The sequence below is a fragment of the Podarcis filfolensis genome, assembly GCF_964270895.1.
Source record: "Podarcis filfolensis genome assembly, chromosome: 9".
Lineage (NCBI taxonomy): Eukaryota > Metazoa > Chordata > Lepidosauria > Squamata > Lacertidae > Podarcis > Podarcis filfolensis.
In genome coordinates this window covers 75,304,464-75,319,325 of record NC_139610.1, presented here as the reverse complement: position 1 = coordinate 75,319,325, position 14,862 = coordinate 75,304,464, and the positions used below count along the sequence as shown (strand labels likewise).

The window sequence follows — 14,862 nt, the reverse complement described above, 5'->3', positions numbered from 1 at the left end:
GGTTGGAAGGGACCACAAGGGTCATCTAGTCCAACCCCTTGCATATCCGGGCTGCCATTTGCCTGGTAGGACCCCTGCCACTCCCCAGAGTTTGAGGCTTTGTGTCTCCCCATGTAACCTTTCGTAGAATCAAGCCATAGGCTTAGTCTGCCTGTGGGGTAATCCAGCTCTGCCCCACAGTTTCTTGAAGAGGGTGAATGATACCAAATTAACACTTCTATTCCTCCCTGAGCTTCTGCATGTGCTGGGCCCGGGGATAACCTGTGAAATGCGGTCCAGGACCAGCCCAGAACCCGGAGGTTCCGCTAGGAGTCAGTCCGACAGGGCCAAGGAAGGACACAAGGCAGGAAACCAGGCTAGGTCAGGCACAGGGTCTATCATACAGCAATGTTGCTCCTGCAACCTGGGGCAGGTCCGACAGCCTTTTATCTTTGTCAGGGTAGTGGCCGGTCCTGATCCCCCGGCAACTCACCTCCCTGTTTCGCCCGAAGTCGGGCACTCCTCCTGCGAGTACTCAGGTCTCTCCTTCTCTCAGACCTCAGTCTCTGCAGCTCAGGAGACGTTGGTGGGTTACTAGACCCAGAGGCCGCCTCAGCCTCCCCTGACCCAACTGGTAGTGGAGTAGCTGTAAGTGGAGGCAATGAGGTAATCCCCGCATCTGGAGCCAGGGCAGGCTCAGGCCCTGACTCGGCCCAGCTGGTGTTTGTTGCAGGGGAACCTGTGCAGACTGGGGCTCTTCAGGATCAGGCCCCAGACTTGGTTCAGATGATGCCTGAGGCAAAGGATCCGGTGCGGGCTGAGATTACTCTGGTTCCGAGTCCGAGCCCGAGTCCCTGGCCATCACACTGCAAAGGGTTCTGTCTGAGCACATGTTCTCCTCCAAGAGAGCATTCCTGAGTCACGGGACGTCTAGGGGAGGCCCCCCCCAAAGGCCACACCCATGACTCAGTCTTTACAATGACCTTGTCCCACTTGGGTTATTTATTCTAGGACCTGGCAAAAGCCCTTTCGGAGGGGATTTAGTAACACGGCCTCTATTGTGAATCAGGAAGCAAACCAGCCCTTCCCAAGCAGGGTGTGTTCGGTCTGCAGTCCACGATTTGGCTCTCGCTCTCTCTCTTTTTAACAACAAATAGCCACGGACATTTTCAGACAAAAACATGCCCCTGGACGAGGCGGGGCAGTGAGGTGAGCGATAAGCAGTGTCCCGGAGGGCAGCCGCCACCCTGGGAATTCAGGCGTGCCGGTGGAGGCTGACCCTGCGGGAAGGTCAGGATCTAGAACGTAATTCGGAACGAGTCAGGAAAGACCTAGAGGGTGTGAGGCTGGCCGTCTCCATTGGGTGGTGCTTGCGTGGCGAGTTCCTGCCCCCCCCCAGTGGAAATAAAGACACATGACACAATTATTAAGGTTAATGGGCTAAATAAGGCCACAAATTTATTGGTTACAGGTGATGAGCGGTATTGGCTTAGGCATTGGTTCTAACCGACTATATCCGACTTCAGCCCGTCCGCTTGAAGACCGGGAAGGGTTAACCACCAGTAGGGGGAGTCCTGCTGATGCACATCAACTAGGAACTCCCCCGGGGTCACTGATAGGAAGCGTGCCTTAGGCCCTCACCTCCATAGGCTTTGGACAGGGCCACGCCCCCCGGAATCTTTTACCGGACTACCCTTCAATATGCGGGGCAGGTGATGGCGCTTCCTCCCCTCTTCCATCTACAAAACAATACCAATACCAATGCCTAACTGCCAATACCCAGAAAGTTGTGACGATTTGCTACGAGGCAGGCGAAAACGAAGTGGCTGGTGCCAATTTGCCAAGTGGAAAAATTCCTACCAGGCCCCTCAATGGCGACCAACCAAAGTCCATAGCAAGGTCAAGAGATGAAAACCTTATAGGGCAGGAGGGTGGGAAAAGCAGGAACAGCTGGTAGGCGGCAAAAGAGGGAGATCCCCTGCCGCGCCTGCGTTTAAATCAGGCAGGCCATGCCCCCAAAGCCAGATGATTGGCTGGCCAGGGTGTGACACGGCCGGGGATTTCCCCAATCGTGCAGGGGCTGGGCTCCAGCCCCCGCGCGCATAGTGGGGCCGTGATGCCTGCAATCCTACCTCCTCTGCAGGGCAGAAGTGGCTTTCTTGGAAGCCCTGATGAAACGCTCTCCCAATCTGTTGAGTCTTTCGTGACATGATGGCCTCAACGTTTTGCTCTCTTGGAAGCATGCCACTAAGAATCTGTCCTAGAATCATAGAACCAGAGGACTTCCAGTGAATGGAGCAGGGGGTTGCACCACATTCTAAGGTCATTCATTCCACGGTCGAACAGGAGCTTCAACCTGGATTGGTTGTAAGTGGGCAGCCAACGCAACTGTTATCATAATGCTATCACATGATCTCGGTTCGGATGCTCCCGTCAGCAATCTGACTGCAGCATTCTGCACCAAACCAGGCCCACATAGAGTGCTTTGCAGCAAACTGATCTTTGTTTGTATTTTTTATGAAAAACTACCTCCTTCTTACATCTTAGAGCAAGACGTGAACTGAAACACAATTATCTTGCAAAATTCGCACATTTCTGAATTTTGTGATGCCGTTCTCTAATGCACAAAAACGCAGCTTTATTAAGGGGTGTGCATAGATAATGCCTATATGAGTGAAAATAACAGACAGAAATGCATTCCATTGTGGGACAGTGCTTGTAAAAGGCATGTATATTAGTTAAAACAGCATCCAAAAATTCAGAATTTTCACACAGACTTAAAAAAAAATGCACATGTGGAGAACTGAGAAAACTATGAACTGAGAGAGAAAAAACTTGACAGGTTTGCCCATCCTTAACACAGTGATCTCACTTTCACCTTTGGTAAACAGGTACTATAAGTTCCAGCCTTGTTCTGAGTCTGCCGAATCTGTTTGGCCAGATGTGACAATGGAACAAAACATAGGAGTTCATATACACACCATGAGGCAAACAATGCTTCTCTTCAACTATTTTGTTTCAGCCCTTTAAGAACAGAAGAAGAAGCTTGCAGGATCAGGCCAAAGGGGGCTGCCCATCTGGTCCGGCATCCTGGTCTCACAGGGGCCAATCAGATGCCCCGACGGACAGCCTGTAAGCAGAACCCGAGTTCAGCAGCAACTCTCCCCTTCTGTGGGTTCCAGCAAACTGCTTCTGACAGTGGCATCCTGGCTAGTAGCCATCAAAAGCCTTCTCCTCCACTGATTTATCCAATCCTCTGCTAAAGCCATCGGTCCAGTATACCTGAAAGAGCGTCTCCATCCCCATTGTCCAGCCCGGACACTGAGGTCCAGCTTCTAGTAGTTCCCTCCCTGCAAGAAGTGAGGTTACAGGGAACCAGGCAGAGGGCCTTCTTGGTGGTGGGCCTGTCCTGTGGAACACCCTCCCATCAGATGTCAAGGAAATAAACAATCTGACTTTCAGAAGACATCTGAAGGCAGCCCTGTTTAGGGAAGTTTTTTTAATGTTTGATGTTTTATCCTGTTTTTAATAGTCTATTGGGACGCAGGTAGCGCTGTGGATTAAACCACAGAACCTAGGGCTTGCCGATCAGAAGGTCGGCGGTTCGAATCCCTGCGACGGGGTGAGCTCCTGTTTCTCAGTCCCTGCTCCTGCCAACCTAGCAGTTCGAAAGCACGTCAAAGTGCAAGTAGATGAATAGGTACCGCTCCAGTGGGAAGGTAAATGCTGCTCTGGTTCGCCAGAAGCGGCTTAGTCATGCTGGCCACATGACCCGGAAGCTGTACGCTGCCTCCCTTGGCCAGTAAACGAGATGAGCGCCGCAACCCCAGAGTCGGTCACGACTGGACCTAATGGTCAGGGGTCCCTTTACCTTTACCTTTAATATTCTATTGGGTGCTGCCCAGAGTGGCTGGGGAAACCCAGCCAGATGGGTGGGGTATAAATAATAAATTATTATTATTATTATTATTATTATTATTATTATTATTATTATTATTATCTTCTCTGCTCCTGCAATTTCCAGCAACTGGGATTCAAAAGTGCTCCTGCCTCTGACTAGCCATTGTGCTTAGTAACCCTCCATAGCCCATGGGCTAGGTGCTAAGACTCTGGCTAGGTGATGCAGAAGATGCTCTCTGTGGTCCCATCTGTTGCTTCCTATGCACGTTTGAACCCCCCCCCCCTCTAAAAAGGAAAAGAAAACAGATCTTGAAAGGCGGGCTATATATGAGACGCAGTTAACCTTTCCCCTCTTTCCTCTCTCTATTTTTCTTGGCCTCCTGCAATTCTCCACCCCAGGCCTCTCTCTCTCTCGAAGAATCTGCGCTGGGGAAGGGGAGGGTCTTTCCTCCCCGCCCTCCCCCCCTCCCCACATGTTGTGTCTGCCCTCCACATCTTGCACATTCCTGCAAAGGAATCCAGGGGGGGAGCCTCCCTACATTTGGAAGGGGGTGGTATGTTTCGGCAAGGGCTTCTGCGCTGCCCAGGCAAAGGAGAGAGGAGGAGGGAGGTGTTGGGGGTCTCTGTCCCGCAGGGGTGGGGTAGGCTGAGCCTGGCCCCCCCTTCTTCCTCCCACCCCACCGTCCCATGCAGCACATCTGCAGCTGGGCTTGCAATTTGAACGAGAGCCAGGTCTGGGCTGGGCCAGGATAAGGGGGTGGGGAGGAGAGGGAGGCCTGGAGGAAACTGGGAGGAGAGGCAGAGAGACCAAGCAGACCAAAGGACTCTCTCTGGGCATGGTCTTCAGCTTGCAAGGTCCAGAAGAAGAGGTGGCCTCAGGGGAAGCAGGAAGGTCAGCTGGACTTGGGGGGCTTTGTCCCAGCCGCGGCATCTGCGGTTCATTGGCACCGCCCGTGAAGAAGAGGTGAGGCTCCCTTCTCGGCAAATCCTTTTGGGCGAGAAGAGTTTTGGAAGAAGGAGACAGGCAGTTCTAGAAAGCCATGGGCAATGCCAAGGTTGGGGTTGGGGGTGGCGGCTTGTGGCGAACGAAGGATGCAGGGTGGAAGGAGGTTGGAGATTAGGTGGCATCTCTCCTAGCCCTTCATGCCAGGGGAGGAGAGGGTGGGGTGGTTGGTGGGGTGGCCTTGGAGTCGGGGAGGAAAAAGGAGTTGGGTCTTAGCCCTGCTCACGCGACCCAGAAGCTCGTTGGCTGGCTCCCGGCCTCTGAGCCAGACTTTCTGGGCGAGAGACCACCTTGTAAGGTTGTTGTGAAGATAAACGGAGCTACGGGTAGGTTGTAGGTTACCCAAGACTGCAAAAACCACCCCAAGCAATGTGGGAGGGCTGCGGGAATAGCTTGGGGTAAGACTGCAGGTCTTCTTTGACTTATGTATGGATTATCAGGTGCATTAAAAATAAATAAATCTGTTTAACAAAGTTTACACCCCGCTTGATTGTAAGAACAACCACCACCCGCCAAACCTATTTTGTTTTTTTTTTTAAGTAAAATATTTGAAATTGTCAATAAAAACAGTTAGAACAGGATTTGGAAAACAACCAAAAGATGATTAAACAGTAGCTAAAACAGGATAAAATGCATGTAATAATAATAATAATAATAATAATAATAATAATAATAATTTATTATTTATACCCCGCCCATCTGGCTGGGTTTCCCCAGCCACTCTGGGCAGCTTCCAACAAAATATTAAAATACTGTATAATAGTCTATTAAACATTGAAAGCTTCCCTAAACAGGGCTGCCTTCAGGTGTCTTCTAAAAGTCTGGTAGTTGTTGTTCTCTTTGACATCTGGTGGGAGGGCGTTCCACAGGGCGGGCGCCACCACTGAGAAGGCCCTCTGCCTGCTTCCCGGTAACCTCACTTCTTGCAGTGAGGGAACTTCTAGAAGGCCCTCGGCGCTGGACCTCAGTGTCTGGGCAGAACGGTGGGGATGGAGATGCTCCTACAGGTATACCGGGCTGAGGCCATTAAGTTGTTCATGTCTGGGGAGGCTTGCCTAAACAAAAACGTTTTCAGCAGATGCTGGAAACCCAGCCAGATGGGCGGGGTATAAATATATTATTATTACCATATTATTAAAGAGCACAGTAAAGGCACCTGCGTGGCGTCAACAGGCAGTGAGTTCCAAAGTGTACGTAGGTGCTGCCTCGCTAAAATATTGATTTCTTACAAGTGTGGGTGAGTGTGACATGGCCTCTGTAGCAGGGCCAGTTCCGCAGTTCAGAGACGTCACAGAATAATAGAACTGTCAAGTTGGAAGGGATCCTGAGGATCATCTAGTCCAGCCTGCCCAATGCAGAAACATGCAGCATTGCAGGACTGTGATCTGTCTCATATGGGGATCAAACCTGCAATCTTGATGTTATCAGCACCACTCTCTATCCAACTGAGCTACCCAGGCTGTATTGAGTGGGCCTATTTGGGGTAAGCCAATTCCATAAGTATACAGGATTTGAACCCAGGCCTCCAAGTCCCCTAATTCAATGCTCTATCTCTCCTTCTTTCCTCCAAGGGGTTCAAGATGCTGAACGCAGTTCCCCAGCTCTGCATTTTATACCCTTAGCAACAATGTGAGGTAGTAAGGCCCAGGGCCATCCTGTGAGTTTCATAGCAGAGGAGGGATTTGAATCCGGACCCTCTCAAGTCCCGAGTCCAGCCCTCTAGGCAATACATTTTATTGTTATCTGCTTATTTGTTTTACGTAAACCACGTGAGATTTTTTTAAAAAAAAACTACATTAAATAAGGAATAAAGAATAAATACACCACACTGGCTCTCGTGAGGTCTGAGCCCTGAGTCCCAATTCCAGGAGCAGACACCTGAAACATCTGGAGCTTCCAGGTTTGCATAGCTAAAAAATATTGGAGAAAAAACTTGGACTTGCAGTGGCATCGTAACTTCTCTTACCTGGGGGTCAAAATGTTCTACACCTGCTCTATAATAGTGGCATGAAAGTTTCTTTGAATCACGACTTCTCAGTACTGGGTAAAAGCTTTTCCTGGTCAGCAACTGGAAAGGGAACTAGGCAGAAGGCCTTCTCAGTGGTGGCTCCCACCAATGTCAAGGAGATGAGTAACTACAGTGGTGCCTCGCAAGAGAAAATTAATTCGTTCCGCAAGTTTTTTCTTCTTGCGAGTTTTTCGTCTTGCGAAGCACGGTTTCCCATAGGAATGCATTGAAAATCAATTAATGCGTTCCTATGGAGACCGCTTGCCAGGCTGGCGGTGCGGAGAAGGGCTTTTCTCCCCACCGCAAGCCTTCAGGACAGGTACGGGAACAGAGGGGAAGGCGCGCAGCACTTCTCCTCTGTTCCCGGGGCTTGCGGTGGGAGGAGGGTTTTTCCTCCTCACTGCCAACATTTAGAACAGCATTCTGAATGTTGGCGGTGGGAAGGAAAACCCTCCTCCCACCGCAAGTCTTCAGGACAGCCATCCGAAGGCTGGCGCGGGGAGAAGGTCTCTCCGCCCCACCGCCAGCCTTCGGAGGAGCCTTCCGAAGGCTGGCGGCGGGAGGAGGTCTCTCCGCCCCACCGCCAGCCTTCGGAGGAGCCTTCCGAAGGCTGGCGGCGGGTGGAGGTCTCTCTGCCCCACCGCCAGCCTTCGGAGGAGGTCCGAGGACAGTGGGGAAGACACGCTGCGCTTCCCCGCTGTCCTGGAGATTTCCCTATGGGCTTTCGTCTTGCGAAGGAAGCCCATAGGGAAATTCTTTTTGCGAAGCGCCTCCAAAACGGAAAACCCTTTCGTCTAGCGGGTTTTTCGTCTTGCGAGGCGTTCGTCTTGCGGGGCACCACTGTATACAGCTTTTAGAAGACGTCTGAAGGCAGCCCAGTCAGATGGATGGGGAATAGTAATAATAATAATAATAATAATAGGCAGGCAACCCTAGCAGAAACATGGGCCTAGAACAGTTTAAGTTCCCATCTGGAAAATAGTTAAGGGTTGCCTGGGTATTGGCTGAGGTCTACAGGTCCTCTTGGAACAGATGAACTTATGAGCGTGTGAGAGGGGTCAGGGTGGGGCTTTTTTGTTGATTATGATTCCCAAAATTTTTGAGTCTCATCCCTGTGTTTGGAGAAAAGTATAAGGGAAGTCCAGTAGGTAAAAAGCGTGGGAACAGCTCTCGGAAGCAAATAAGCGTATACAGGGAAGAATATTGGCCTGAGACAACAGGGACCGATGTATAATTCCCCACCTTCTTTAACCATCCCATGTCATTCAGAATCAGGGTTTGGGAAGGGTATATTTCTCCCCACTCACCTTTTCATGAAGTCACACTTGTGTCTAACAGGGAAGATAGTGGTGAAACGAGTAACTCACGATTACAGCCTGGAAGGTGCATTGTAAACACTCCATAGCCCATGGTGCAGTGCTCCCTGCCAAATGTCCATGTCCCCGTGGGTTGCTAAAATTTCTTGGTTTAGACTCAAAAGTCTCAAAGAAAAACTTCTTTCTGGGCTCTTGATCTCCATACCTAAACTTGTCCGAAGATGAGAAAATAAGAAGCCAAACTCATTTTAACCATTCAAGGACTTTGAGTGTGGAGCATGGTGGTGGTACTTCTTCGAAATTAATTTTCCGTGAACTGTGCAAGAAGAGGAAGATGGAAGGAGAGCCTGATGAGGAGGATATCTGGAGGTGCAGACCTTTCTTTTCTTCCTCTTTCCTCCTGTAAACAGAACAGCCAAAAGATGGAACAAGACCATGAACTGCAAACCTCTAAGCTTCTATTAGCGCTTAAGATTGTGGTGACAAACAGTGGAAGAGAGATCCTGTTTGCAGGTTTCCCACGGTCATCTGGCTGTCCGCTGTGAAAAGAGGATGCTAGACTAGATGGGCCATTGGCCTGATCCAGCTCTTCTTACGTTCTGAGCCACCTTAAACAACAGTATGGATAAGCCCTTAATTTCAGCTTAAACTAGGCTTCTCCAACTCCAGATATTTAGGACTACAACTCCCATGAGGCTGCATTGGCTGGGTCTAATGAAAATTGTAGTCCAAGGCATCAAGTTGGGAGAGGCTTGGGCTGATCCTGCAAACTGCCCTTGGTTCGTTTTTTGTTCGTTTTCACAATGGGCTCGCAGACTTTAACCATTAGTAAAGTTGGAAAGAAATTCTCTTGAATTCCTGTTCTGCAGAAGTGTTTATTCCGGAATCTAACAAAGGGAGGGTTCCCTGTTCTAAGAATTCCCTGTGTTTCTCTCCACCTGCCTCCCCTCAGTCCCTCAGAAGGAACCAACTGGCTGTCCACTTTGGTGACCATGTCTCACTGGGCAGAACCCCGGGAGATTTCCTGCACTTAGTGGCTCTTGATTTGTTGCCGAAAAATGTGCCACCAGACCCTCCCCCTCTTGACTAGTCTGCTGTAGACAACAAACGCTTTCAGTGCTCCTTTATCCAGAAAGGAGGCCGAGTGAGCCAACAGTTTCTCAAGGCTGATTGTGAGAAAACGCACAATGCTTTGCAGAGCCCTTTTTGCACGCTGAAAACTGCTTCGGAAGCAAATTATGATCACATCTTGGTGGTTGCTCTCGCTTGGCTTCTGCTCAAAGTTGTATTTTTCTCTCTCTCTCTCTCTTTTTGCAAGAGGAGGTGCGTGCGGGGACAACGCCACTGCAGCCAATCAAATGCTTGTGGTTCTTTCTGTAGCAGTGCCCTTTGATCCCACAGATGGAAATTATAATCTTATGTATGCTTTGCCTTTTACATCATAGGAAACAAAATACTTTCACTACCAGAAGTCAGGGCAAAGAAGCAAACATATGCAAGGCAGGAGAGAGGGAGAATTATTGGTGCAATCGCTGGATCGGATGTTCTCTCCATGTTTTAGAAATACTTAAACCCAAATACTGTGTTGGGACTGGTGCGTAGACCGCATACCTTAAATTATTCCTGCATCACAGGGGGTTGGACTTGATGATCCTTGGCGTCCCCATTCCAACACTACAATTCTATGATTCTGTAAGCCCAGAGAAGGATCTCCAGCAATTCCTAAAATGAAAGGTGCTAGTTCTACTTGAGACTAAAGCTCCTGCCGTGCCTATGAATCCAACTGTGTCAGGGTAGTTCTTGTTGAAGAAAAGCCACTCTGTATATGCTCAGGGGCCCTTTTCTTGTTATGACCCATGGTCTGGCACTCCAAAGTAGTTTGAGGGCCACACCTGCCTATACCTTTTGTAATAATATCTCTGTCCGTCATCCTGATGGCCCTCCTTTTTGTTGTTGTTGTTTAGTCGTTTAGTCATGTCAGCACAGCTTGCCGGGAACTTCCGTTTGTGTATTGTTGTTTAGTCGTTTAGTCGTATCCGCCTCTTCGTGACCCCCTGGACCAGAGCACGCCAGGCACTCCTGTCTTCCACTGCCTCCCGCAGTTTGGTCAAACTCATGCTGCTAGCTTCGAGAACACTGTCCCACCATCTCGTCCTCCGTCGTCCCCTTCTCCTTCTGCCCTCCATCTTTCCCAACATCAGGGTCTTTTCCAGGGAGTCTTCTCTTCTCATGAGGTGGCCAAAGTCTTGGAGCCTCAGCTTCAGGATCTGTCCTTCCAGTGAGCACTCAGGGCTGATTTCCTTCAGAATGGAGAGGTTTGATTTTCTTGCAGTCCATGGGACTCTCAAGCACTCCTTTTTTCAGTGATCTATTATTGGATGACGAGTTCTGAAGAAGTTAAAAAGATGAGCACCTGAGGATGTTTTGTAAAAGGAAAACCAGGTTCCCAAAGTTTATTCTCCCCCAGCTTTGCCACCTGATACGTAGTAACACACATTCCCATCTAAAAAGTGGGGTGGGGTGGAATAAGATGGTTAAATCCAGAGTCTAAAAGTAGCATTGCAGAATACTCCAAACTTCCATGTCCATGAGTTCAGTAATCTTTATTACTGAATTCAGATAAACAATTTATCAAGAAAACCCAAACAATTGCCCGGTCCTTCCATTCAAAAGAAAACCCCCAAAACAGCTTGCAAATTAAAACCCACACACCGCACTGTGTGAAACACCGGCAGCTCTGCAAATAAATTGCCCTTTGTGATGATGATAATCTTTAGACTGCTCAGCCGCAAGCTGAGACAAGCCTTGCAGAATCTGAATTACAACAGCTTAGCTCCAATAGCATACCTGCAATTGCTTTGCTCCTGAAGTGCTAGAAACTGCCTGGAAACTCAGATCCAAGGTTTTGTAAGCAAATTGGTCAGCAAGCCTTTCGGGAGATGACTAACTTGGTCAAATCCAAACCATCCGTTTCAATCTATTTCTATAACCACTTTAGCAGTCATGGAGAATCCTGAGAACTGCTGTTTGTTAAGGCTGCTGACTGATCTCACGGAGCTGCAGTTTCTGGCACCCACCAGCAAACTACAATTCCCAGGGTTCTCCATGACTGTTCAGTAGTAAAGGTAAAGGTAAAGGGACAGCGATGGCTGCAAACCTGTAAAAAAGGTAAAGGGACCCCTGACCATTAGGTCCAGTCGTGGCCGACTCTGGGGTTGCGGTGCTCATCTCGCTTTACTGGCCAAGGGAGCCGGCGTACAGCTTCCGGGTCATGTGGCCAGCATGACTAAGCCGCTTCTGGCGAACCAGAGCAGCGCACGGAAACGCCGTTTACCTTCCCGCTGGAGCGGTACCTATTTATCTTTTTTTTTTTTTAATGATATTTTATTCAAATTTCAAAAAAAAGTTTACAAAAATAATAAGATGATAAAGAAAGAAAGTACCTATTTATCTACTTGCACTTTGACGTGCTTTGGAACTGCTAGGTTGGCAGGAGCAGGGACCGAGCAACGGGAGCTCACCCCGTCACGGGAATTCGAACCGCCAACCTTCTGATCGGCAAGTCCCAGGCTCGGTGGTTTAACCCACAGCGCCACCCACGTCCCATAATGCTACTTTAAATGGAGAATAGCAAATTTAGAAAAGAATAGTGAAAAAAACTAGTAAAAAGGTGAACCAAATATTAACTATGAACCAAATATTTTACAAATCGGTTTGGTTCCCTTTATTCTACTCTGATTAGAGAGCTAGTGTAGAGACTGCGCTGTGAATCAGGAGGACTTTGGTTCAAATCTTGCACCTGCCATGAACTCACTAGGTAGTGTTAGTCAAACCCACTCTCAGCCTTGATCCTTCCATCCACAAAATGGGAATAATAATCCCGGTTTACTTTATAGGGCTGTTGTTAGGATTAAAACTATAAATGCACAAGAAGCACTTTTAAGATGATGTGTCAAATAGTGGAGGCACACAGGATGTCTTCAGATGTGAACAGGGATCACCCCAAAGCCCAAAGTTGGTGGGTTGACAGACCGCCAAATTATGGACCACCTTTAACTTCTCTGCATAAGAACATAATCAGAGGCTGTTGGATCAGGCCAGCATCCCGTCTTGCCCTACATCCTGTTCTCACAAGGGCCAGGTAGATGAGGCACTGGCATCAGTTTGATTGGCGCCCCTGGTCTCTAATGCAGTGGGTGTGCTCTTTAAACCAGCTTTAGAGATCTCTGCAGCTGATATCACTGGAGTCATTCTCCACCCCCTTCCCACCCTATCCTGCTTCTCTATTTATAGGCGGCACAGTTACGGAAATGTGTTCCTGGTCAGGAAGAGCTGGGCAGCTGCAGTTTCAGAATGAGATCTTTCCTCTCGGGACTTCCGGGGTTTGGAACACGGGGTGTGGCCCCTCCTCAGATAGCCTGCTCCTGTTGTTTGTGCCCAGTATCTGGCGATCGTTGGCATATCGATTCTGATCATTGAGGCATGTTTGGTGATAGATCAGCTCCTAGCCAGGGAGGAATGGAGGGCTGTGTTGATTTCAGTTTCTCTCGCAGCTGACCTACACCATGAATTTAAAGCACATCTGATAATAAATAATAATAATAATAATAATAATAATAATAATAATAATAATAATAATTTATTTGTACCCACACACATTAAGAACTGAAGCACATTTAAAGCACACAACTTTCCCCCAGAACTGCAGTTCCCAGCACCCTTGGCAAACTACAGATCCCAGGATACTTGGAGGCGGGGAGAATCGTGTGCTTAAAGTGTGTATTGGATGTGCTTTAGACGTGTGACTCTGTCGCCTCGTTTTTCTACTCTTCAGTTTGGCTTGCCCCAAGTTCAAGTGGACTTGAACATTCACACACATTCTTGTTCCTACTTTGGCAAGCAATTTCCCCATAGGGTATGCATTGTATGCTCAAACTCAGGACAAAAGGGAGAAACGTGCTATGAGGAAGGCACACTTGGCAAATCCACACCGTTGTCCCCACTGTGGAAGGACGTGTGGATCCAGAATTGGCCTCCACAGTCACTTACAGACTCACTGTTAACCATGGGTCAGCAAACTTTTTCAGCAGGGGGCCGGTCCACTCCCCCCAGACCTTGTGGGGGGCCGGACTATATTTTGAAGGGGGGAGAACGAATTCCTATGCCCCACAAATAACCCAAAGATGCATTTTAAATAAAAGGACACATTCTACTCATGTAAAAACACGCAGATTCCCAGACTGTCCACAGGCCAGATTTAGAAGGCGATTGGGCTGCATCCGGCACCCGGGCCTTAGTTTGCCTACCCATGGTTAAGACCATGTTCATGGAAGACACTCTTACTCAGCTACAAGTGATCACCAAAGAAGGAGAAGGACCAAATTTTGCAGTCAATGCACATCCCCACCTGAGACAAATGTTCAATATCACATCTCACCCGCCTTTCGCAATGGCTGCTAAACACCATTAAAAATATGTATTTCATAAACAATAATCCAAATTAAAACCACGCGATAAAAACATATTTTAGAAGTTAAAAACAGACGTCAATTAGCCTTTGTGGAAATATGTTTCCTTAATTGCCTGCATAGGCCTGGCAGAATAGAAAAATTGTCAGCAGGCAGTTAGAATTTAAAATAGAAGGTGCCTTCCAAATCTCTATTTGCAGAGTATTCCACAACTCTGAGGTGATAGCACTAAAGCCTTGGTTTCTTCTTGCTGTCAAATGAGCCTCGCTTGAGGGATGGCCAGTGACGCTCCTGCAGAGAATCTCAGGAATCGAACTGGGATGAAAAGGCTCAGGAAATCCCTGGACCCAAGTTGTTCAGGGCTTTGTAAATTAAGAGTAGGACCTTGAACCTGGCATGATTGGAAGTGGGTAGCTGTTTTCACAATGGCAACACATTTTGCCGGACAGGTGACCCCGTCAGCAATTTGGCCGCAGCATTCTGCACCAGCGGGAGCTTCTGAACCAAACTCAAGGACAGCCCCACATAGAGCGCCTTGAGGTTACCAACACAAGGAGTCTTCAGACCACTGCAGCATGAATAGAGCGTTCTGAAATATGCAGTGTATGGAGTGCATGGGCTGTGACCAAAAATAATACACATTTGCCAGCAAGCAACACATGGTGATGGGCTTGGCGTGATGTTGCCTTCTGGAAATCTGAGGGTGGACAGTGGGGTGTTCAGAGAGGTCTGCCAGAGTAATGGCATCTCAGCAACATTATCATCCTGAAGGAGCGTCTCCACTCCCATCAACACTGGGGTCCAGCTCTGAAAGCTTTCTGATGGTTCCCTCCCTGCGAGAAGTGAGGTTGCAGGGAACCAGGCAGAGGGCCTTCTCAGTGGTGGCACCTGTCCTGTGGAATGCCCTCCCATCAGAAAGTCAAGGAAATAAACAACTATCTGACATTTAGAAGACATCTGAAGGCAGCCGTGTTTAGGGAAATTTCTAATGTTTGGTGTTTTATCGTGTTTTTAATATTCTGTTGGGAGCCACATAGAGGGGCTGGGGGAACCCAGCCAGATGGGCAGAGTATGCATGTATGTATGTATGTATGTATGTATGTATGTATGTATAAGTAAATATCATCATCAGATGCCATGGACTGGCTGGACACAGATAAATGATGGGAGGAAGGAACCAGCTGAGGA

At 48.6% G+C, this 14,862-nt stretch overlaps 1 protein-coding gene across 1 annotated transcript in view; it reads left to right on the top strand.

Moving 5' to 3' along the window:
• Window positions 1–4,639: 4,639 nt before the first annotated feature.
• Window positions 4,640–14,862, top strand: part of HSPA12B (heat shock protein family A (Hsp70) member 12B) — a 48,210-nt gene continuing 37,987 nt past the window's right edge. Inside the window, exon 1 of the mRNA XM_083571265.1 lies at window positions 4,640–4,843. Coding sequence (XP_083427391.1) covers window positions 4,716–4,843 — 128 coding nt within the window. The 5' untranslated portion in view covers window positions 4,640–4,715. The remainder of the gene's footprint in view (window positions 4,844–14,862) is intronic.